The sequence below is a fragment of the Heteronotia binoei genome, chromosome 7, assembly GCF_032191835.1.
Source record: "Heteronotia binoei isolate CCM8104 ecotype False Entrance Well chromosome 7, APGP_CSIRO_Hbin_v1, whole genome shotgun sequence".
In the NCBI taxonomy this organism is placed as follows: Eukaryota; Metazoa; Chordata; class Lepidosauria; order Squamata; family Gekkonidae; genus Heteronotia; species Heteronotia binoei.
The window spans coordinates 91,690,524-91,713,715 of NC_083229.1; the positions used below are offsets into that span (position 1 = coordinate 91,690,524).

Below are 23,192 nucleotides of genomic sequence, written 5' to 3' on the forward strand. Positions count from 1 at the left end.
AGGACTAAAATAATATCCAAAGAAAGAACTGATATAATTCTGGAGGAGAGGAATAAAAATAATTTAGTCCTTTGAGGGTCCATTAAATGAAAGAGAGAGAGAGAGAATCAAGGAATTTTTTAAAAAAAATCAGTGCCCATGCTTTAACCTGTGTAATCATTAAACCTGAAGCATTGGTTGACTAGTTGATGGGATTCCATTTTAATTGCTGCAATATCAAGGAAATGGCATACATTTGTTTGGAAGATGGGTGCTATTTTGGTTCTCTAGTGGGCACTGACCTTCCCTGGTTTTTAAATCATGTATGTTGTTATATGTTTAGTTAATTTTTAAATGAGTACTATTGTTTATTAAGATTCATCTCAAACTCTTTTCAATACATAAAAGGTAGATGAAAAAACATGGCAGCACCAATCATAATAGGTCTACCAGGTCCTCCCTGACCACCAGGAGGGGTAGGGTTGCCAGATCCAGAATGGAAAACTCCTGGAGATTTGGGGATGGAGCCTGGGAACGACACAGACCTCAGTCAGATACAATGCCATAGAGTCCATCCTCCAATGTATCCATTTTTTTTCAGGGGAACTGATTTCTGTAGTCTGGAAATGAGCTGTAATTTTAGGTATCCCCAGGCCACACCTGGAAGCTGGCATCCCTAAGTCATAACAACAACAAGGCAAACTGCCAAAGGAAAAGAAATTCCTAATCTGTGAAAAAGTCACTGATCATTCAGCACTGATTAAAGGCAGACCTGATCATTCTGGAGGCCTGTGTTTCTGGACAAGTAATGCCATTTGCCTCCATGTTATTTTTGATTTGTGTCTGAGTGATATGAGGGAAATCCAGAGAGAAACTTTGTTCAGGGGCTGTTAATGCCTCTTGGCAGCTGTACCTAATGACTAATAATTTAGAGTCCTTCTGCAAATAAATAAAACAACATTGTTTAACATCACTTGCTGCTTCTTTTTGTTTTGGGAATATGTAAATTGAACTGATTAATTAATCAGTGAAAGACAGATTATTAAATTAACAAAAAGAATTTCTAATTGTTTGAACAACCCTAAAAATGGTTTATTTACTCTTGATGTAGCACATTCCATAACCAGTACTTGGTAACAGATGGTTGATGGCATAGCTCCTAGGAATTTCTAATGTATTGACCAACCACTAGTGATCTATAACAGTGTGAACCAACATCATCTAATTTGAACATGGTGGTACCAGAGGTTGCAATAAACCCAGATGCCAACTTTGCTGCCACAAATACCTAGACAACCTAACAACATAAGTGACACCATTCACTTGCTCACCTTCTAACATTAAATGCCAGTAAATGCCAACAATGCTCTTCAGTTCTCTACACTGGACAAACAGGTTAAACCTTAGCCAAAGGATAAATGGACACAAATGTGACATTAGGAATCACAAAACTGAGAAACTTATAGGAAAACATTTCAGCTTCCAGGGCACACAATGTGAGACCTCAAAGTAGCTGTTTTACTTCAAAGGAATTTCAGAAACAGACTGGAATGGAAGATCACTGAATTACAAGTTATTACAACTCTCAGGACAATGGAACACCTCAAAGTTTAAGAGAGATATTATCTCACTATACATGCTAAATTACTCAGTTCTTACTTATACACAGAATTAAACTTTGTTGGTCTAAAGGTGCCACTGCACTCAGACATCTGTAGTTCTCACATCTGTTGATAACACTTTTATTTGTATGCTAACTTGCTGCTATTCACAGATCTTACCAACTGTATTATTCCAGTCTTAGCTGTACTTATGCAATTTGAATCTAATTAGCCCTTCCTGGCAAATAACTTCACCACCTGTGCTTGAGGACACTTTTTTTCATTGTGTCTGAGGAAGTGTGCATCTACACATGCTAAGTCTCTCAGTTTTAGCTTATACTCAAGAATTGAACTTTGTTGGTCTTGGAGGTGTCATTGGACTCAAACTTAGTTCTCCCATCTGTTTGTTAACTCTTGTATTTGTATGCTAATTTACTGCCATTCACAGGTCAACAATTGCTTTAATCCAAACTCTGCTATATTTATTGCCCAGAAGTCCAACCCCAGTGTTGCCTAGCAATTGATTGAATCAATGCCAGGCTGTCTGGGAAAATAAAATGCAAAGATTAAACAAATTAAGCACTGTGGTCAGAAGCAGTTCAAAATGATCCACAAATCAGCTTGATTCATGCATGAATTGTGGTTCGGTTCATGCCCATGCCTAGTGTGCATCCACACAAAAAGTTTATACCCAGAATTAAAACTTTGTTGGCCTTAAAGGTACCAGTGGACTCAAACTTTGTTCAGTTGCTTCAGATCAACACAGCTACCCTCCTGAATCTATCAACTTTTATTTCAGCATGAGATTTGGTAATCAAAGGGCAGGTGACAGGAAAGTCGTGGGGCTTCCCAAAATAGAAAGAGGAAAGCGGGTTAGCATTTCACCCTTTTAACAAATCAAGGTATCCAGAAAGAGGGTGGTGGAGGTGGCAGTGGAATTCAGATCTACCATAGCAACAGCTGAGAACACTAGACGTAATGCTGTGGGAGAATACAAATACCATGCCTTGCCAAAAGCTAAAGACAAGCTGTTAAAAATTATGTTCCATTTACAAGAAATGCTTGGGGGAAAGCCGACAGGAGATGGAATGTCTCTGGTTCGGGAGGACTCATCTCAAAGAGATGAAGGGTTGGCTTCTATTTTTCTACCGAGTAACGGATCAGAGTTGTCCACTGTGATGGTGACAAACAGTATGGACTGTCTGCCAGAGTCTCGAGGCGGCAGGACAGAGGTGGCGGGCCTAGCTTGCCTGGGAAATTATAAATGTTTGTATGCAAATGCTAGAAGTGTCCGAAGTAAAATTGGTGAATTGGAATGTTTAGTGTTGGGAGAAAACATAGACATTGTGGGAATTTCAGAAACTTGGTGGAATGAGGAGAATCAGTGGGACACGGTGATTCCTGGATATAAGTTATATCGGAAGGATAGGGAGGGAAGGGTTGGAGGTGGGGTGGCTCTGTATGTCAGAGAGGATATACAGTCCAGTAAGACTGAGGTCAGAGAATTAGATTCCCTTTTAGAAATGCTTTGGGTTGAAATAGAGGGCCCAAAAGGAAATTTAACTATGGGAGTTTGTTATCGCCCACCAAATCAAAAGAGAGAGGACGATTATAATATGATGGAAGGATTAAAGATAGCGGCTAAACGTAAAAACTGTGTCGTAATAGGTGATTTTAACTACCCGCAGATTGATTGGGTCAATATGTGTTCTGGTCGAGAGAAAGAGATTGAGTTTCTTGATGCTCTCAATGACTGTGCTATGGAGCAGATGGTCTCAGAACCTACCAGAGGTGGGGCGATCCTGGATCTGGTCCTAAGTAATGCCCAAGACTTAGTGAGAGACGTAAAAGTGATTGCGCCGCTTGGGAACAGTGACCATAATGTTATTGATTTCACCGTTTGTATAAATAGGGAGTTGCCCAAAAAGACCGCCACAACCACATTTAACTTTAAAAGGGGTAAATTCTCTGAGATGAGGAGGCATGTGAGGAGGAAACTGAAAGGAAAGGTAAATACGGTCAAAACCCTTGGGGAAGCTTGGAGACTATTTAAAACTATAATCTAGAAGCTCAGATAAAATACATACCACAAGTTAGGAAAGGCACAAACAGGTATAAGAAGAGGCCAGCATGGTTAACAAACAAAGTAATGGAAGCTGTAAAAGGTAAGAAGGACTCCTTTAAGCGGTGGAAAACCAGTCCAAGTGAGATTAATAAAAGGGAACACAGGCAGTGGCCATTCAAATGCAAGACTGTGATCAGGCAGGCAAAAAGGGACTATGAGGAGCATATTGCAAAAAACATAAAGACCAACAATAAAAATTTCTTCAAATATATTAGAAGTAGGAAACCAGCCAGGGAAGCAGTGGGGCCCTTGGATGACCATGGGGTAAAAGGATTACTGAAGGAGGATGGGGAAATGGCTGAGAAGCTGAATGCATTTTTTGCCTCCGTCTTCACCGTGGAAGATGAGAAGTGTTTGCCCGCCCCAGAACCACTAATATTGGAAGGGGTGTTGAAAGACCTGAGTCAGATTGAGGTGACAAAAGAGGAGGTCCTACAACTGATAGACAAATTAAAAACTAATAAGTCACCGGGTCCGGATGGCATACATCCGAGAGTTCTGAAAGAACTCAAAGTTGAACTTGTGGATCTTCTAACAAAAATCTGTAATCTTTCATTGACATCTGCCTCTGTTCCTGAGGACTGGAAGGTAGCAAATGTCACCCCCATCTTTAAAAAGGGTTCCAGAGGAGATCCAGGAAATTATAGGCCAGTCAGTCTGACTTCAATACCGGGAAAGTTGGTAGAAACCATTATCAAGGACAGAATGAGTAGGCACATTGATGAACACAGGTTATTGAGGAAGACTCAGCATGGGTTCTGTAAGGGAAGATCTTGCCTCACTAACCTGTTACATTTCTTTGAGGGGTAAACAAACTTGTGGACAAAGGAGACCCGATAGATGTTGTTTACCTTGACTTCCAGAAAGCTTTTGATAAAGTTCCTCATCAAAGGCTCCTTAGAAAGCTTGAGAGTCATGGAGTAAAAGGACAGGTCCTCTTGTGGATCAAAAACTGGCTGAGTAATAGGAAGCAGAGAGTGAGTATAAATGGGCAGTCTTCGCAGTGGAGGACGGTAAGCAGTGGGGTGCCGCAGGGCTCGGTACTGGGTCCCATGCTCTTTAACTTGTTCATAAATGATTTAGAGTTGGGAGTGAGCAGTGAAGTGGCAAAGTTTGCGGATGACACTAAATTGTTCAGGGTGGTGAGAACCAGAGAGGATTGTGAGGAACTCCAAAGGGATCTGTTGAGGCTGGGTGAGTGGGCGTCAACGTGGCAGATGCGGTTCAATGTGGCCAAGTGCAAAGTAATGCACATTGGGGCCAAGAATCCCAGCTACAAATACAAGTTGATGGCGTGTGAACTGGCAGAGACTGACCAAGAGAGAGATCTTGGGGTCGTGGTAGATAATTCACTGAAAATGTCAAGGCAGTGTGCGTTTGCAATAAAAAAGGCCAACACCATGCTGGGAATTATTAGGAAGGGAATTGAAAACAAATCAGCCAGTATCATAATGCCCCTGTATAAATCGATGGTGCGGTCTCATTTGGAGTACTGTGTGCAGTTCTGGTCGCCACACCTCAAAAAGGATATTATAGCATTGGAGAAAGTTCAGAAAAGGGCAACTAGAATGATTAAAGGGCTGGAACACCTTCCTTATGAAGAAAGGTTGAAACGCTTAGGGCTCTTTAGCTTGGAGAAACGTCGACTGAGGGGTGACATGATAGAGGTTTACAAGATAATGCATGGGATGGAGAAAGTAGAGAAAGAAGTACTTTTCTCTCTTTCTCACAATACGAGAACTCGTGGGCATTCGATGAAATTGCTGAGCAGACAGGTTAAAACGGATAAAAGGAAGTACTTCTTCACCCAAAGGGTGATTAACAGTGGAATTCACTGCCACAGGAGGTGGTGGCGGCCACAAGCATGGCCACCTTCAAGAGGGGGTTAGATAAAAATATGGAGCAGAGGTCCATCAGTGGCTATTAGCCACAGTGTGTGTGTGTGTGTGTGTGTGTGTGTGTGTATATATATTTGGCCGCTGTGTGACACAGAATGTTGGACTGGATGGGCCATTGGCCTGATCTAACATGGCTTCTCTTATGTTCTTATGTTCTTATGTTCCATTTTCTCTTCTAATAAACCAAGGGACTTTTAGAATAAAGTGAATACAGGTCATTTAGATGAATAATTTCATCCAGTTTTAAGCAGAAGGATAGGGAGCTCAAGTTGCTTCTATTCCTAAAGATGAGATAGTTCATTGATTTTTTCCTCCTCTTCTGTATTATTCCCATATGATCAGCATTCATCAAATGTTTTGGTACACTCTTGGACTTCTCAACCCCAATTTTCCACCCCCCTGCAACTACCACCCATCCCCCAACCACCTCTTCCTCTCAGCTTCCCCTGCAGCCTTGACATTTCACTACTTCCCACCTATGCATGACATTCACTCACCCCCCCACCCTTGCTGTCTTCTCAGCCCATGACTGAAATAGATGCCAGCTTCTCCTCTCCATGTGTGTGCATGTCCCTTTGTCTGTGGCGGCTCAAAACCCTGAAAAGAGGCCCAGAATGGAGATAAGGAAGAATAATTATGAAAGGTGCAGGGGGAACATGAAGATAGTCACAAAGATGCTGAAGCTCAGCATTTATTTTGTTTGCAGTGCATGGTAGCCACCTTTTCCTGTGCTGTTCAGAATTGCTGCATTTAGCATCAGCATGAGCTTGTGGTGTGATCTTTTTTTTGGGGGGGGGGGAGAGACCTGGCATAATTGTGCACTTCATAGAGTATGCACCTCAAGGTGGCCGTTTTCTGTAGGGGAATTCAGCTTTCCATCTCCTCTCCCCTCCCTGCAGTCTCTACCTAGGAAAAGTACAATCTTTCTCCACAGTGCAGACCAAAGCAGGAGGAAAGTGACATCAGCAGGGCATAATGACACACATAGTCTGCCCAGAAAAGCAGATATTTTCTTCAGGGGAGCTATCTGGAGAGCAGTTGTAATTCTGAGTGATCTTCAGCTTTCACCTGGAGATAGGCAACAATAATTCCCCAGGAAGAAATGGCTTGTTTGCAGGGTGGAATCTATGGCATTGTACTTGCCAGAGTTCCCACCCCTCCTCAAATCCCACTCTCTCCAGGCTCCACCCCCTCAAATCTCCAGGAATTTCCCAACCAGGGATTGCAACCCTATCTCCTTCCTAGCCAAACATCAGCTTACCTTTAGCTGCCCATCTGACCTAATCTCCTCCTCCCTTCCTGTAGCCTCTACCTAGGAAAAGTAGTCATTCTCCACAGTGAGAGACTAAAGAAGCTTGCATCATTCTCCTCTCCCCTTTTTGATCTGCACAACTGTGTGAGGTAGATTAGGCTGATAGCCTGTGACTGGTCCAAAATCACCCAGTCAGCTTCCACAGCTAGAACCTAGGTCTGGCAGACCCTATTCTGAAGTGCTAACTCCTATGTCACACTGGCTGTCATAGGAGTGCTGCTGCTGAACAGTAGCAAGCAGCCAGGAATGGGGTAGCCAGCCTCTAGGTGGAGCCTGGAGATCATCTGGTATCACAACTGAATTCTGGACAACAGATCTCTCTCCCCCTGTGAAAAATAACTGATTTGGAGGGCATTATATTCAGCTGAGGCCTCTCCCATTACTGACAGAACCAAGCTTGGTTACCCAGCAACAACCACTATCTAGCAGCTTTCCCATTGGCCCAATCCTCTGTCCTTGGGCAAGGCTGGGAAGAAGGAGGGAGGAAGTGACAGGAAAGAAGTGGCTGCCGTGGTCTCTGTGGAAATGCTCCTGGCAGGCCAGGCCTTGCTGCTTAGGCACATTACCACCTTTGTTTCCTGTCTCTTTGCCATCTCCCAGCCTCCTACTTTCTCTTGAAATGCCACAGAGAGTTGGCAGATGACAGTGGGCCCCAAACTCTATGGTCTTTCCTCATAGGAAAAGTGATTCTTGAAAAGTTGTTACAAACTAACAAGAAGGGGGGGGAGACATTTGAGCAATGGACAATTTCTTCCTTGCTCCTAGTTACTTTGTTGATTTGAGGTTTTTCTCCTCTTTGAAAACAGCTCTCAGGATCAATACTGGCTGTTTATGTTAGAGAAGTTCCGTGATAACAGCTAGTGTTTGTATTATGACAGTAAGGCCCTAGGAACCAATGTGGTAATATATAATCCCTGACCTGCTCTACAGGTTTTTGTTTTATCCACAGGGTAATGTAGGAGCTTTTGTGCCCATTACAAAAAGTTCTTACTTCAGAATGGAAGCTCTGCTGGAAACTGCATGGGATTGATAATGCCAAGTGGCAAGCTTCCAAATCTCTTCCACATTAGGTTGGGTTCAGGAGGGGAATGATCCAAAAATAAATGAATGGCTGTCCTCAGAATAAAAGAAAAGAAAAAAAGGAAATACCTGTGACCTCACTTAGGAGGGTGTTATGAAATTGTAGGACTTCAGCCAGCCATCTCCCGTGCAGTATATTTTACTGAACCAGATGGCTCCTACATCATGCTCTTTCTTTTTTCCTGGAAAACCAAGAGATGTTGGACAAAAAAAAAAGAATCTGTATGAAAAGGGAACATAACGAAAGCTCTTTCACCTTAATGTGAAATCAATGAAACATTTTAGCAAACTACAATTATCCATACATCAAAAGTTTGGTTTCATCTTTCATCCAGGTACTCAATAGATCGAAACACAGACCTGGAGAGATATTTCAATATTGATGCCAACAGCGGGGTCATTACAACAGCAAAGCCTTTGGACAGAGAGACAAATGCTGTTCATAACATCACGGTGCTAGCAATGGAGAGTCGTAAGTTACCATTTCAGGGGTTTTGTAAGCCCTAAAGAGTGGGTTTTCACTGTAATACCTTTCCAGTGACATTGAATCAAATCCTTCATTAAAGCCTAAATAGATTAAGAAAAGGGTATTGTGATTAACTACTAAAAGTTAATTGTACCGTTTGCCTAATTTGTTTAGGGATCATCACAGCTTTGGCAGTGACAATACAGTGCTTACTGATAATATGGAGTAGTCTTTTGCTTTTCTAGAATTACTCTGTGCCTCACAAAAGTTAATTATTCATCTTTACAGTAGGCTCTATCATGTATAACAGAGAGAACTAAGTGGATGGACTCATAATATTTTATAATTGCTGGAAGCAGAACACAAATGTCAGAGGCTGGATGGATTTACTCCTTTCCTGTATTTTCTTCTCAGGCATCCAGCACTGCCCATTAGCAGAGACAGGACAACAACAAGCCATTAGCATGATCAAATGTGCCAGCTGTAGAGTTGTTTTCCTTTCTTTGTGGGTGACGAAATCCCATTGACAACATGCTTTCGTTGATCCACACATATGGAAAATATTTCATCCTTTCAGAATTAGTTCCCAGTGGAAAAAATAATAATAACTGGTTCTTGTTTTCACCAGAAAACCCTTCACAGATTGGGAGAGGATATGTAGCCATCACTATCCTTGACATCAATGACAACGCTCCTGAGTTTGCAATGGATTATGAAACAACTGTCTGTGAAAATGCAGAGCTTGGCAAGGTGTGGATTTATATTCCTAACAGCTTGATGATACTTGCTGCACAGCGGTAATTTGATTTGCAGTGTTGCCTCTTTTAAGATAAAATATAATCAGTTTATTGTAGTAAAAATGACATGTTGACTTGAAGCTAAAACAAACATTAACTACATCTGAAACCTTCGTCATGTGAGACCCTGTGAGAGAATTGTGCAGGTAAATTTCCATTGCACATCATCCTCTGGGCTTCCTAATCTGTGAAAATCACACATTCTCCCAGTTTATCTCACTGTAACAGTATAAAGAGGGGGGCTGTTTAGTTTTTGTTTCTTTTAATAGTAGGAATACTTTGTGATCAAAAACCACATACTGAGTGGTTGTTGACCAAGTAAACAGGTATATGATGCCAATGATACCACAATATATAAATGTCTCTGTCTCAGCTACACTGGAATCTTGAATCTAATACAGTTCCTGAACCAGTAGAACAAAGTAGGAGTCAAGTGTACTTTTAAGACCAACAAAGTTTTATTCAGAATGTAAGCTTTCATGTGCTCCAAGCACACTTCATCAGATGAGGAATCAGGTACAATGAGCAGAGCTACATATAGCTGGTAGGCAGTGGTTTAGAATGCAAAATGGTACGAATTTAAGATCCAATGACAGAATAGTAAAATTAACCTTAAGCAATAAAACAGTAATATGTCAAAATGTGAGAATGTCTGTTAATCACTCTATTGTATAAGTCTGGGCCAAATAGAGAGGACATTTCTTTCTCAGAAGTTTTTCCCATCCAACTAATTTACCTTTTAACATGTAACATATATATAGTTTGCTATGAGAAGAAAAATACATTAAAATATAGTGGAAGACGGGTTTAGTATATGTAATGAGATAAACAGCCAATATCCCTATTTGAGTATTTCAAGACAGCTAATACTGTATCACTACATTGGATAGTGATGTTCTTGTCCACCTAATTTACTATTTAACATGTAAGCATCATTCTAGTTTGCCAATAGAAAAAATAAAACAATAAAATATAGTGAAAATGGATTAAGTATATGTAATGAGATAAACAGCCATCCCCATTTTGAGTATGTAAATTCCAAATATTATTCTGATACACTGTTCTAAAAGAGATACATTGGAATACTGTGGATGTATAACTATACTCAGTGAGAGTGGGTTTAGCATCTGTAATGAGATTTAAAAAAAACAATATCCCTGTTCAGTCCTGGGGAGGTGTTTGTTCCAGGTTTCATACAGAAACATTTTATTTTTTTAAGGCTCATCTCTGCATCACATGAAAAAAAAATCACAGCTTCAATGGGTTATCAGTGTTTTAATATATTTACCTAATTTTTCAGCCCATCCTTCCTCCAAAGAACTATATGGTTCTCTCCTCCTCCATTCGATCCATTCAACAAATCTAGCTGAGAGAGCTAAGATTCATATCTTAACGAGAGTTGAAATCAAAGACACCCAAGCCTTTGCCCAACATTATGTTGGTTCTTTTTCATTATTTATTACATTTATATCCTATCCTTTCTGCCATGAGCTAAAAGCAGTGTTCTGCTAACTCTGTGTTTTAGTCACTTTCTGAATTAAAATGTTAAAATTTGGGACATTTGCACCAGAAAGAAGCACAAAATGGAAACATCTGAGAAATTCTTTGTGACACTGATAGAGAAATAGTTCTTATTCCCATGTCATTTTCTTCCATGTGATGGTATGGAGCTCATACACACAACCCAGCCTCAGGCCCTTATGTTGCTGCAGTGACATGGCTGAAATACCACGTGAATGGGAAGAACTAGTGTTTACTACTATACTCCACTGTAACAATTTCTCTATGCCATAGCAACTCATTTTGAACATGTCCAGTGTTTTAATTGCATGTCCTGCAAATGTTAGTACTCTTGATCCATTCATATTACTTCTCTGCTATGGTTAAAGTGTAAGGAAAAGCAACAGTTGAAGCCATATTTAAACCAATAGTGTGACAGCTGCCCAAATGCTTAACAAGATGAGCCATCAAAAGATCCATGAATGGGTCTTGCTTGGGTTCTTAAAAGTAAATGGCATTTATGGAGAACTCAGTTTCAGACTCCAGAGGTGCAAGAAGGTCTTTACCTTTCCTGAGCTTAACCAGCAGTATGGATATCATACAGGAATCATGTCCTGGTGGGCCTCTTGAAGCTTGAATGAAAGAATGTGAGGAAGAGGTTAACCACCTTGCCTACATTGTTTCCCCAGTCCAAATAAGAACATTCTTGCAGTTGCTATTTGCCATTTTAAAAACCACAAGCGATCCATTCACTGATTTTTCAATATTAGTGTAATCATAAGGAGGTCTATTCAGAATTCTATTTGAGTCTATTTAATGGGGCTTGCTTCCAGGAAAGTATTGAAAGTGCAGCACTGAAAGTTAGCTAGAATCGCCTTCACTTCTTTTTTAAAAACTGTTATAAAATAGTCATCCACAGTTCAGTTATTTAATCCAGTCCACACTGCTTTAGACTATGCTACTTTAAGCAAATATCAGTGTTATTTGGCCTCTGCTAAAATTAATGTACTGGAAAAGATCACTGAGTTTGAAGGATCTATAAGAAATTGCCAGTATCGTCTCTTATTTAAGTATAAAATTATATTGTCACAGATGCCTATCTGGCCTCTTGATATAAGTGTTTCCCCATTTCCTTAGATCTATTTGGCCATACTGCCTTTTTGACAGTAAATTTTCTCCAATGTTCACCCTAAGGAATTTTGCTCTTCCCACTGACACCCCTCTCCTCCAAAAAAACCCCTGTTAATCTGCACTCAGGGTCTTTTCTGTCACACAAGAGCTTTTTTCCCCCCATAGGCAGTATGAATTTACATTAAATGTTTTAAAAGAAAGTTAGGGATATATATCAGTCCCAAATCTGATGTGGTACAGTAACATAACAGCTGTGTACCCCAGTACAGAATGAACATTTTGAAAAAAGGTAGTTTGATGTAGTGGTTAAGTGTGCAGACTCTTATTTGGAAGAACCGGGTTTGATTCCCAACTCCTCCACATACAGCTGCTGGAATGGCCTTGGGTTAGCCATAGCTATCACAGGAGTTGTCCTTGAAAGGGCAGCTGCTGGGAGAGCCCTCTCAGTCCCACCCACCTTACAGGGTGTCTGTTCTGGGGGAGAGAAGATATAGGAGATTGTAAGCTGCTCTGAGTTTCTGATTCAGAGAGAAGGGTGGGTTATAAATCTGCAGTCTTCTTCTTCTTGATCTCCTTTCAGTTCTGTCCAACTTTGATTAGAATATTTAAAACTGCTTTCTTGAAGACAGTAATACTGTTCCTAGTTCATTGAAGTCAACGGGAGTAGAAAACATGAAACTCTGCATAGGATGTCACTGTAAAAACCCCATCAGATGATTTTTTCTTTCTCTCATAATCCTCCAGAATCTGACACAAGAGCTGTTGTTATTGCAGAATTTTGGGGTGCATTACAAAAAGAAAGTTGTGACCTTGGAAATTTCTGAATGGTAGATAAATTTTCAGATTTCATTGAAATTGATTTTTTAAACAGAAAAAAATACAAAAATGTAACATTTTCTAGCAGTAATATAAACATGGCAGATAATAAATTGAATATTTTGTTTCATTTTTGGAATTTTTGAACATTTGTGACAACATTGGACAAACTAGTTTTTGTTGATAAACATGATACTATTTACTTATTTTTCAGTGTTATCCCCCATCTACCCAAGACTGTTAGACAGGGATTTTAAAAGCAGTTCGGAAATTTGGGGTGGGGGGCAGCAGCTGTTGCAAAAGAAACTCATACCATGAGCACGTGCTTGTTAAATTTAGCAGAGTTTGAGGTCCATAGTATGTTGAGAGACAAACAATAGAGATCCAGTGTGGTATTTATTTTTTATTTATTCATTTCAACCCTGCCTTTCTCCCCAATGGGAACTTGTACTTCCTGTAGAAAGAGCAATATAAACTAGTAGTGGGCTTGGACATTATTTATATGTTTAATTTTGCCATTTATAAACCACTTTTAACCATGAGGAAAGGAGGGGTATAAATATTTTAATAGTTCAGAAAATAAATTAGTAAGTACAGATGTGAATTTTCCTTATTATCCCTGCCTTGTATGCTGCAGGAAATATATATCCATATTTTACATTCGCTAAAATCTAACAGAAGGCAAATCCCTGTTTCCCCCCAGGTAATTCAGAGAATCAGTGCCATTGACAAAGATGATCCACCCAGTGGCCATCAGTTTACCTTCAGCTTGGCAGGAGAGGCAGCAAATAATCACAATTTTACATTGCAAGATAACAAAGGTAAGACACCAATTGTGGTTGGCAACCCAAGGGCATCAGTGTTGATGTGCCAAGGCTCTTATTTCTGGAGACAGGCAACACTGATTGTCATCTGCAGTAACATCCTTGTCAGGAGGAACATTAATTAAGAGCAATCAGACCCCAAAGTAATTTTTATCCATAGATTATCTGTCAGGAGAAAGAAACTGCTGTTTAAATCATTTTAAGCCATGAGCCAAACAGATGGGCTTCAGATCCTTTCCTTAAACTGATTTTTTTTCACTTTTTGTATTTATAGGTCTTTATCTAAATTAAATTATACCTCAGGGCAGTTGCTGAAAAATTTCCTCGGCCTCATGTTTGATTAATGTAACTCAGAAAATAGAAAAATGAGCCCCTAAACACTTGGCAAAGAGGCTGGTGCTTTGAGAAAACAACCTTTTTTCAGTAGAATCATCTGTAAAAATGCTTTGCAGAATAAATCTGAGGATTCCATTTTCTTGTTTTCTCTCCTACTTAGGATCATATTGTTCTGATAATTAAAGACTGGGGTGGTCTTTAGCTGTGGGTTATCTGGGGCAACTGCCCTGGGCAGGGGAAAGAAGTGGACACACTGGTGGTGGCAGCACATGACCTCCTTGCTCTTGGCTTGAGTCTAGAGTAGCCCAGGTGAGGGGGCAGTGGTTTGTGGTCCCATCCTGGAAGTTTCTTCAGGGCCACAAAATCATTAAGACCTCCCTAGTAAAGATTTGTGCACAGTTACAAAGTTGTGAGTATCCAGGGGGAGTTGTTTTTTTTTTTTTTAAAGCCCAGTAGGAGCTCATTTGCATATTAGCCCACACCCCCTGATTTCACCATTGTATTACATGGGGCATTTTTGTAGAAAAATCCCAGCAGGAACTCAGCAGGTCACACACCCCTGACACCAAGCCAGTCAGAACTGTGTTCCTGTGCATTCCTGCTCAAAAAAACGCCCTGTGAGTATCGACAAAGAATGCCACCACTTAACAGGACCCTAAATTGTGCTTGTCCAAACTGAAGGCAAAGCTGTATAAACTATCAAAGTATGTAAATCAAGTGGGGTAATTATGAACTTTGGTGACTTTGGTCACTTGTTGGTCCTGACATTGGCAGTCAGTTGAGACAGCCATACCTATTAGACATGGATACAGGATTTTAACAGAAATTTCTGTTTGCTAATGAGTTACTACGTCATTTTAGGCCCTTTACTATTTTACTGTTAGATTTCAAATGCACTTCCTTTAAAATAAATAGCAATGTAATTTTTACAAGAGGTAAATATTACATTTAGGAACTTGTACTTCTATAGCATTGTCCTTCACTTTATTCCATGAATGGCAGCCTAAAGCTAACAGGGGATTCAATCATGGAGGTTTCCTCTCTAGCATATACTTTTCTTTCCTAAGAATATGTTATATTTATTTAACATGTGCATATTCCAGACTGTTAAGTATTTATTATATTGAACAGACTATATTTTATGTAAGAAAAATATGACTAAATCATGGACTTGGGAAGACACAGCTCTTACTTGTCCTTGTTGATGTTATCCATACCATTCTTTGTTAGTTTCTATAAAAGTGGGGTTTTTTACAAATATGGGGAATGGCAAGATTCAGAACCATAGCGATTCTTCTGTTCTGTCAAACATCCAATGTTCTTAATAGTGAGGAAAGCTAACTCTTTAGTATATGGCTGTTAAATGTGTTCATGTAATAGTTCCTTTATGTTTAAAAGTAAATAGTTTTGTGATTTAAAGTAATTTGCTTTGTGCCATTCAGATGCTTTAGATTTCTACATAGTATGTACCATGGACTGTTAGGCCTCTTATCAACATGGTTTAAGTACCTGAAAATGCACTCTGGACACTTCACTGAAGTTCCAGTATTTTCAAAGTAAGTAGGTTTGTTCTGACAGACAGTGGCCCAATTCAGTTGCTCACCTGGACCATAGACCCTGCTGCTCAGTAATGAAATATGTGTGTGGCTCTCCCTGCTGTCTCAATGTAATTTATAATGCAAACGCTCTATGCAGATATGTATAGCATTTGCTTGGAGCGAATAACGGAAGATTGGAAGCTCTTACCATGAAGCTTCCTTCTCGGTGGTCCTGGAGTGGGACGGTCCTGAACTGTTGGGAGTAGGCTCCTCCTCCGGAACAGGGTCATTGATTGCTTGATCCGGCCTGGGGGAGGGGCCGCTCCCTTAGGACCCCTTCAGTCCATAGAACAGCCATGCTCCCCCAACGGCATAAATCTATAAAACAAAACTCTGCATCATAGGAACAAACCACGCAGAGACCATAATGATGCAACTCCATTTTAATAACTGCAACCAGCCGAAGTAACGGCAAACAGCCAGAAAACAAACCTTCGCCACCAGTGCCCCAGTACCTCCCGCGACCAATTCACATTGCTATCTGCCTAGAGGAAGGTACCACTCCGGGTGGGATGGACCGTCCCACTCCAGGACCACCGAGAAGGAAGCTTCACGGTAAGAGTTTCCAATCTTCCGTTCTCCGGTGGTCCTGGTAGTGGGACGGTCCTGAACTGTTGGGACATACAAAAGCAATATGTACCCCGGGCAGGCCTGTACCTTCAATGTATGACTTGCTGTAACACCCTGCGACCAAATGCCGCCTCAGCCGCTGCCCACCTATCCACCCTATAATGCCTGGTGAATGAATGGACAGAACTCCAGGTAGCTGCCCTACAGATGCCTTCTAGAGATGAGAAGGACTTGTATACTGCAGAAGTAGCCGCCCCCCCGTAAGGAGTGCGCCGTGACGCCTCCTGGAGACACCAACCCTGACGCTGCATAAGCAGAAGAAATACACTGCCCCAACCACCTGCTCAGAGTTGAGGGAGACACTGGTTTCCCCAACTAGGGGGAGGAAAAAGAAACAAACAAGGACTCCGATCTCCGAACGTCCTTGGTCCTATTTATATAAAAACTCAAGGCATGTCTCACGTCTAGTCGGTGCCATTCCTCTTCCCTCTCGTGCTTGGGATTAGGGCAGAATGAGGGTAGAACCACCTCCTGAGAACGGTGGAAAACTGAATTCACTTAGGGAACAAACGTTGGATCAGGTCTCAACACCACCCTGTCGTTATGGAAAGTACAGAGGTCTTTATCCACTGATAGGGCCTGTAACTCGGATACTCTGCGGGCCGAAGTTATCCCCACCAAAACCAACGTTTTAAGAGTAAGATCCCTCAGGCTACAGGTGGCCATGGGCTCGAAAGGTGCATGGCACAACGCCTTCAGTACCACGTTTAACCTCCAGGTAGGAAACCTATGTACTGCAGGGGGATTTAGCAAGGACACTCCCCTTAAAAAAACGCTTAACATGTGGATGCCGTGTCAAAGAACCCCCTTTCTTAGTTCCACGCACCGCCGCAATAGCTGCCACCTGTCTACGAAGGGTATTCGTGGCCAGCCCCTTATCCAAGCCCTCTTGTAGGAACAGCAACAGCTTCCGGATTGGTAACCTCAAGGGATCCCATCCCCTCTCGTCACACCAACGAGAGAACACCCGCCAAGTGTTATTATACACCCGAGTGGTGGAACCCTTCCTAGAGGCCAGCATAGTGTCCATCACTGTGGGGTCAAACCCCAACCTAACTAACTGCGCCCGCTCAACCTCCACGCAGTCAACTGCAGCATGCTCGGTTGAGGGTGAAGCACTGTCCCTTGCGTCAGCAACGTCTCGGATACTGGGAGACGCCAAGGCCTTTCCGTCGACAGCCGTAATAGATCCTGAAACCACCCCCGTCTCGGCCAGAAGGGGGCTATCAGCACCAGCTCCGCGGATTGTTGAAGAACCTTATTCACCAACCGAGGAATCAGTTGCAGCGGCGGGAAGGCGTACAACAGGCCGTCCGGCCAGTCGCAGCTGAGAGCGTCTACGCCCTCCACCTGAGCGTGGTTCTGCTTGGCAAAAAACCGCCGCACTTGACGATTGTCCGCGGTTGCAAACAAGTCCACCGTCACTCTGCCGTATCTGCACTGAAGAGCCTGGAAGACCCTCGTGTCCAGCAACCATTCCGTCTGATCCAGCCGTTGCCGGCTGAGCCAGTCCGCCAGACCATTGTCCTTTCCGGCTACGTGCACCGCCTTTATGGACAAGAGATACCTCTCTGCCCAAATTAGCAGACTGTTGGCCTCGCTGCACAGTTTCTTGATTCTGGTCCCGCCTTGCCGATTGACGTAGGCTTTTGCTGTCACATTGTCCGTCTTTACCAATACGTGACGCCCCTGAAGCGAAGTCTGGAAGTGTAACAACCTTAGACGGATCGCCCGCAGCTCCAATAGATTGATGCTCTGTCGAGACTCCAGTAGAGACCACTGACCTTGACACATCACCCCTTGAGAATGCGCTCCCCATCCGGAGAGGCTGGAATCCATCGTCACCACTATCCTCTGTGGCTCCTTCATCGTGACCCCCTGTTGAAAACGGGATGGTTCCAACCACCACTGGAGTTGCCGCCGCAGCTCCGGCGGAAGAAGCACTAGCCTGTGCAGTTTGCAAGCTATTACATGCTGAAAGGGAATCAGAAAACATTGCAGAGGCCGTAGATGGAAACGCGCCCAAGACAGCACATCCTGGCAAGAAACCAGCACGCCTAACAACTTTGCTAGGGTCATCAAAGGAACCTGAGTCAACGCCAGCACCTCCTCCAGCAAGGACCTGAGCTTCACCTGTCGTCCTTCCGACAAGAACACTCTGTGTCTCTGAGTATCGATCAGGACACCCAGATGCACTATCGCTTGCGTGGGAACAAGGTGGCTTTTTGCTCTGTTGACCACAAACCCGTGGTCCTGCAGCACCTGCACTGTCCGTTCGGTGTCCTCCAGACTCTGCTGATGCGAAGTGGCTCTGACCAACAAATCGTCCAGGTACGGATGAAGAGCCACGCCCCCCATCCGTAGGTGAGCCACCAAGATCTTCGTGAACACTCGCGGGGAAGACTTGAGCCCGAAAGGCAAAGCCCGGTATTGGAAGTGCTTCCCATCGTAGGCGAACCTGAGGAACCGCCGGTGACTTGGTCGAATGGGCACGTGCAAATAAGCCTCGGACAGATCGATTGACGTCAGATACTCTCGCTCCTGCACTGCCAAAAGAATTGAACGCAAAGTCTCCATCCGAAACTTTTTGGTCTTGACAAAACGGTTGACCCATTTCAGGTCCAGAATGGCCCGAGTATCGCCATTCTGCTTCGGAACCAGGAACAAGATGGAATACACCCCGAGACCCCTCTGAGTTGGGGGTACCGGCTCTATGGCCCTGATGTCCAGAAGATGCTGGATAGCGCCCAGCATCCCCAGGTGCTTGATCGGATCCTGTTTCCTCAGGACTGGACGAAACCTCTGGCGTGGGAAGCATTCCAGTTCTAAGGCGTAGCCCTTGGAGACCGTGTCGATCACCCATTGGTCTGCAACCGAAGCCTTCCATTGAGCTGCAAAAAACTGAAGCCGCCCTCCGATAGGAAGCAGTCCCGGCCTTGTGGCATAGTCATTGTGACCCTCCCTTTTTGGAGTCACTCTTATTTCCTTTGTCACTATGGCTAGAAAAGGGTTTGGCATCCCTACTGCGAGACTGCCACTTCCCTCGAAAGGGCTTGAACGACGCGGGCCGTGAGAACTTCTTAGAGTCCCGAAAGGGCTGAAAAGGTTTCTTAGCCTTAAAGTCCTTCCTCTTAGAAGGCAAAACCTTCTTCTTGTCCTTCCCCTCAATTAGGAAGTGTTCCAATTCATCCCCGAAGAGACTAACACCCTTAAATGGAACCGCTGCCAGTCTGGCCTGAGCCGCTGCATTGGCATCCCAGGTTCGAAGCCAGACGTTCCTGCGCGCTGCTACGCTGCAGGCCACTGCCCTAGCAGACAGCTGCATAGCGTCCAAGGTTGCATCCCCGATAAATGCTGTGCCCAGGGCTATTTTCTTGAGCTCATCTTTGAACTCTTTCGGTGCATCACTCTCTGCTGATGCCAAATTAGAAGCCCAGGTATAAACTGCTCGAGCAAACAGGGAGCCCGCTGAAGAAGCCCGGATGGACCAAGCCGAAGCTTCAAAGTTTTTTCGTAGGGCTTGTTCCATCCTCCTGTCACAAGCATCCTTAGGTAGACCGTCCGCATCCATGGGCAGCACCGATGTGGATAACAAACTATTTACAGGATCGTCCACTAGGGGCAATTTCAGACGCTTAGTAGCCTCTGGGCTCAAACCATATAGTTTGGAAAACAAATGTGGATTAGATTTTGGCTTCGCTGGGTGCTCCCATTCCGCTTTAATCAGGCTAAAAAAGGGGGCGGCAAGGGTACACCGGTCTGAGAAACCCCCACTTTGGGCATCATTTTCCCCGACCCTTATGGTAAGTCCGGGTCTAACTCTGCTTTCTCTTTGGGTGTGGTTGTGAAGTCCAGTTCCCTCAGGACCTTAGGAAGGAGCTTAGAATAATACTCCACTGGGAACACCCGAGACTGCACACAGGGAGTATCATCCTCCTCCTCAGAGAGTTCCCCCTCCTCTCTAGCAGAAGAGTCCACCGAGGAAGCAACCTCCTCTTCCTCCTGCGAGCTATCACTAGGAGACTCCAAGCCCTTACTCAATCTTGCCTTCTTAGGGTCTGTAGGGGCCATGGCAAGGTCTAAAACTGCTTGCCTCCTCCTCTTCTGAGAGTGAGCACATGCAGCAGTGCCTTGGGCCGGGGCAAATTCCTTGCTAAGTTCCCTTTTTAACCAAGCAAGTAAATTCAGCTTGGCATTCTCCCCAGATAAGTCCGGATCAGAGTCCTCACGATCCCTTTCAGACGCTGAGCCAGAGTACTTAGGCATGGAGAAGTCGCTGTTTGAGCCTGTCCCCTGTTCCTGTTCGTCAGCCATCTCAGCTCCACAGGAGGCTGAAACGAAAGTGAACACAAAAAGGGGAAAGGAAACTGCCAATTCCAGGTTAGCAGCCTGCCGTGGCGACCCCTACAGGGCGACAACAAACCAACCCCGACCTCCCCCCCCCTTCCCGGCCACGCACCATGTGCCTGGAAAGGAGAGGCCTAATTAACAAACAATCCACCTGCTCCCTTCAGGAACGAGGGAAAAGGCCATCTGCAAAGTTCCTGGGTGGGCTGTCCTCCTTGCAGCAGAGCCCGTCCCAAGAATAAGGGCAGAGTGCATCCCGACGAGCTTCCCGCTCTCTCTCCCAGACAGCTTACCTACTCACGAGTATACCGCTGTCTGGAGCACTCGCCAAAGTCTTCTGCCGGGTGAGCCCGGGCCCTGGTCGTCTGCACTACGCCAGCTGGCGCTACGTGGGACCAGGCTGATGGCTTTGCCGCTCACGCCGACGCCTCCTGCACAGGCATAGAAAGGGGCGACCTCGTTTCCCTCTCTCCGCGGCAGCCGATGCACGAGCCGTTTTTGTTAAGCAAAGCCTAACGCTGACGGCAAACCTCTCTGCCCACCGCCGATTGCGGCTGAAGTCAAAAGGCAGAGACCTTTAAGGAAAGGATTTCTTCGTCCCTCTGATCAACGTGCCTCGCAGGCACAGCGAACACGTCCTGTTCTTTCAACAGGGCTGTTTGGACTGAAGGGGTCCTAAGGGAGCGGCCGCTCCCCCAGGCCGGATCAAGCAATCAATGACCCTGTTCCGGAGGAGGAGCCTACTCCCAACAGTTCAGGACCGTCCCACTACCAGGACCACCGGAGAACACATGACTTTATGAGGTTATCTGAGAGAAACATACCTGCCTGCTACCACCTGTACAGGCTCTTAGGATAGTGTAGGCATCAAATCAGGCCAGCATATTAAATATAACAGATAAAACATGCACTTTTAACTTTTACTGTCATCCGACTTTTCTTGGGTCTTTGCTTTGGAGTGTATGTGGTATTTTAACCCCATTCATAAGAAAATGTGGTAGAGCTTATTCTTCTAGTTCCAAATGCTGCCAGGGCTAAAATGAGTTTTAAAATAGCCTTTGGAGCATTTCTTTTTTTTTTTTTTAATGTTTGTCTCTCTGTTATCTCTTTCCTGCTTTAGACAACACAGCATCCATAATAACCAGAAGAAATGGGTTTCGGAGGCAGGAGCAATCAGTTTACTATTTGCCAATATTCATCGTCGACAGTGGTTCTCCTTCACTCAGTAGCACCAATACCCTTACTATCCGAGTATGTGATTGTGATTCTGATGGTATTGCTCAAACATGCAATGCAGAGGCCTATATCTTGCCAGCCGGGCTTAGCACTGGAGCATTAATAGCAATATTGGCTTGTGTCCTAACCTTGCTAGGTATGTCCTTTGGCTTCTGTTCATCTACAGTCCTCCTTCAGAACAAGTCCAAATGTTGTTGCTTTTATTGTTCTTTTCTTCAAGGAACTCCAGGAGATAGGGTTTCAGAAATGGACTTCCATAGAGATACTGGCTGGGTCCAGACCCATTTAGCTGCAATAGACAGCTGCATCCTCCAGCAATTGTCTGTAGTAAATAGTTTCTATTATGATGGAAATGCATTGTGTCTGATGCAAGAGCTAAGAGATGAAGAGCGTCAGCTTTGCTGTTTAATCCTTGGACTCACTCACTGACACAGTAGTTTGTGAACACTGACAATTCATTGCACATGGACCTAGAAATCAGCACAGCAAACTTATAAAGTGCATTCTTAAAACAAATTAAAGTGCATTCTTAAGCAAAGTTATACCCTTCTATCTCCAGTTACCATTACTGACTTAGAAGGGTGTAACTCAGCAGAACTGCATTTTTGGTACAGGAAAAGTGAGAGACACAAACAACAATAACAAAATCCATCTGTTGAAAACCAGAATCTGTAATGACAACAAAAACATACTATTTCATTACAATATTTGGAATATTATAGAATATCTGTAATGAATATACATCTTCAGAGACACACAGAAGTCCAGTCTCCCAGTCACCAGGTCAGATTAGAATCCTCAAACTGATGCATAAAAATACAGTTGAAAACTGGAGAGAAACAAAATTATTACTACTCTATGTTAAGAAATCTCTCATCTATATTTCCTGTTCTACATATATATGTAAAGAGTTTTGAGCTAGAATCTTGATGTTACTTGACATCTTATTTTAGTTATTAATGCATAAGAAAGTTTAGACCTGGCACAAGTCTGACCTCATCTGGTCAGGTAATGTTGATGTAAGGGTTTGAAGCACCTTGAGTTTCTGTAAGATAAATGTTTAAACATTGCTGTCTCTTAAGAAATGCTTGCTGTGTTACAGTTATCTATAGCAAGTACACACCAAAGGATTTGCAATGTTTATTGGCTTCTTTTTAAAAACAATTCTTGCAATGAGATGTTTTGTACTCTGAGTTCCACAAGAGTATTTCTTTGAGCTTCTATAGTGCAGATACATGCTATCAAAGTTAAGCTTTTTCAAGGAGCATGAGAAGCAGTGCCGGGAGCAATAACATCTCTTGAATCAGCCAGAATTCATAGGTGTAACGGAGAAGTGGAACACTGTTTAGAAAGTGTAACAACCACAATCCAAAACGGAGTTAATGTACCCTATAACTGCTTTGATTCATCCAGTATAGCCATACTTTTCAGAACCCTCTGTAGGAAAAATAAACATCCTCCAATCATCCCAACCTTCAAGGACTAGAAGAGGATTCATCCCACATTTTTTTGTGTA

General features: G+C 43.3%; 1 protein-coding gene across 2 annotated transcripts in view; it reads left to right on the forward strand.

The window, feature by feature from the left end:
• The window catches only part of LOC132575340 (cadherin-7), a 149,153-nt gene that overhangs the window by 117,957 nt on the left and 8,004 nt on the right, over positions 1–23,192 (forward strand). The window contains exons 7-10 of one of the 2 annotated variants that reach the window (XM_060244056.1): positions 8,331–8,467; positions 9,090–9,211; positions 13,409–13,526; positions 21,561–21,812. In XM_060244056.1, the coding sequence (XP_060100039.1) occupies positions 8,331–8,467; positions 9,090–9,211; positions 13,409–13,526; positions 21,561–21,812 (629 nt within the window). Of the gene's footprint in view, positions 1–8,330; positions 8,468–9,089; positions 9,259–13,408; positions 13,527–21,560; positions 21,813–23,192 lie in introns of those variants that run through there. The other variant, XM_060244057.1, reaches the window with a different exon arrangement.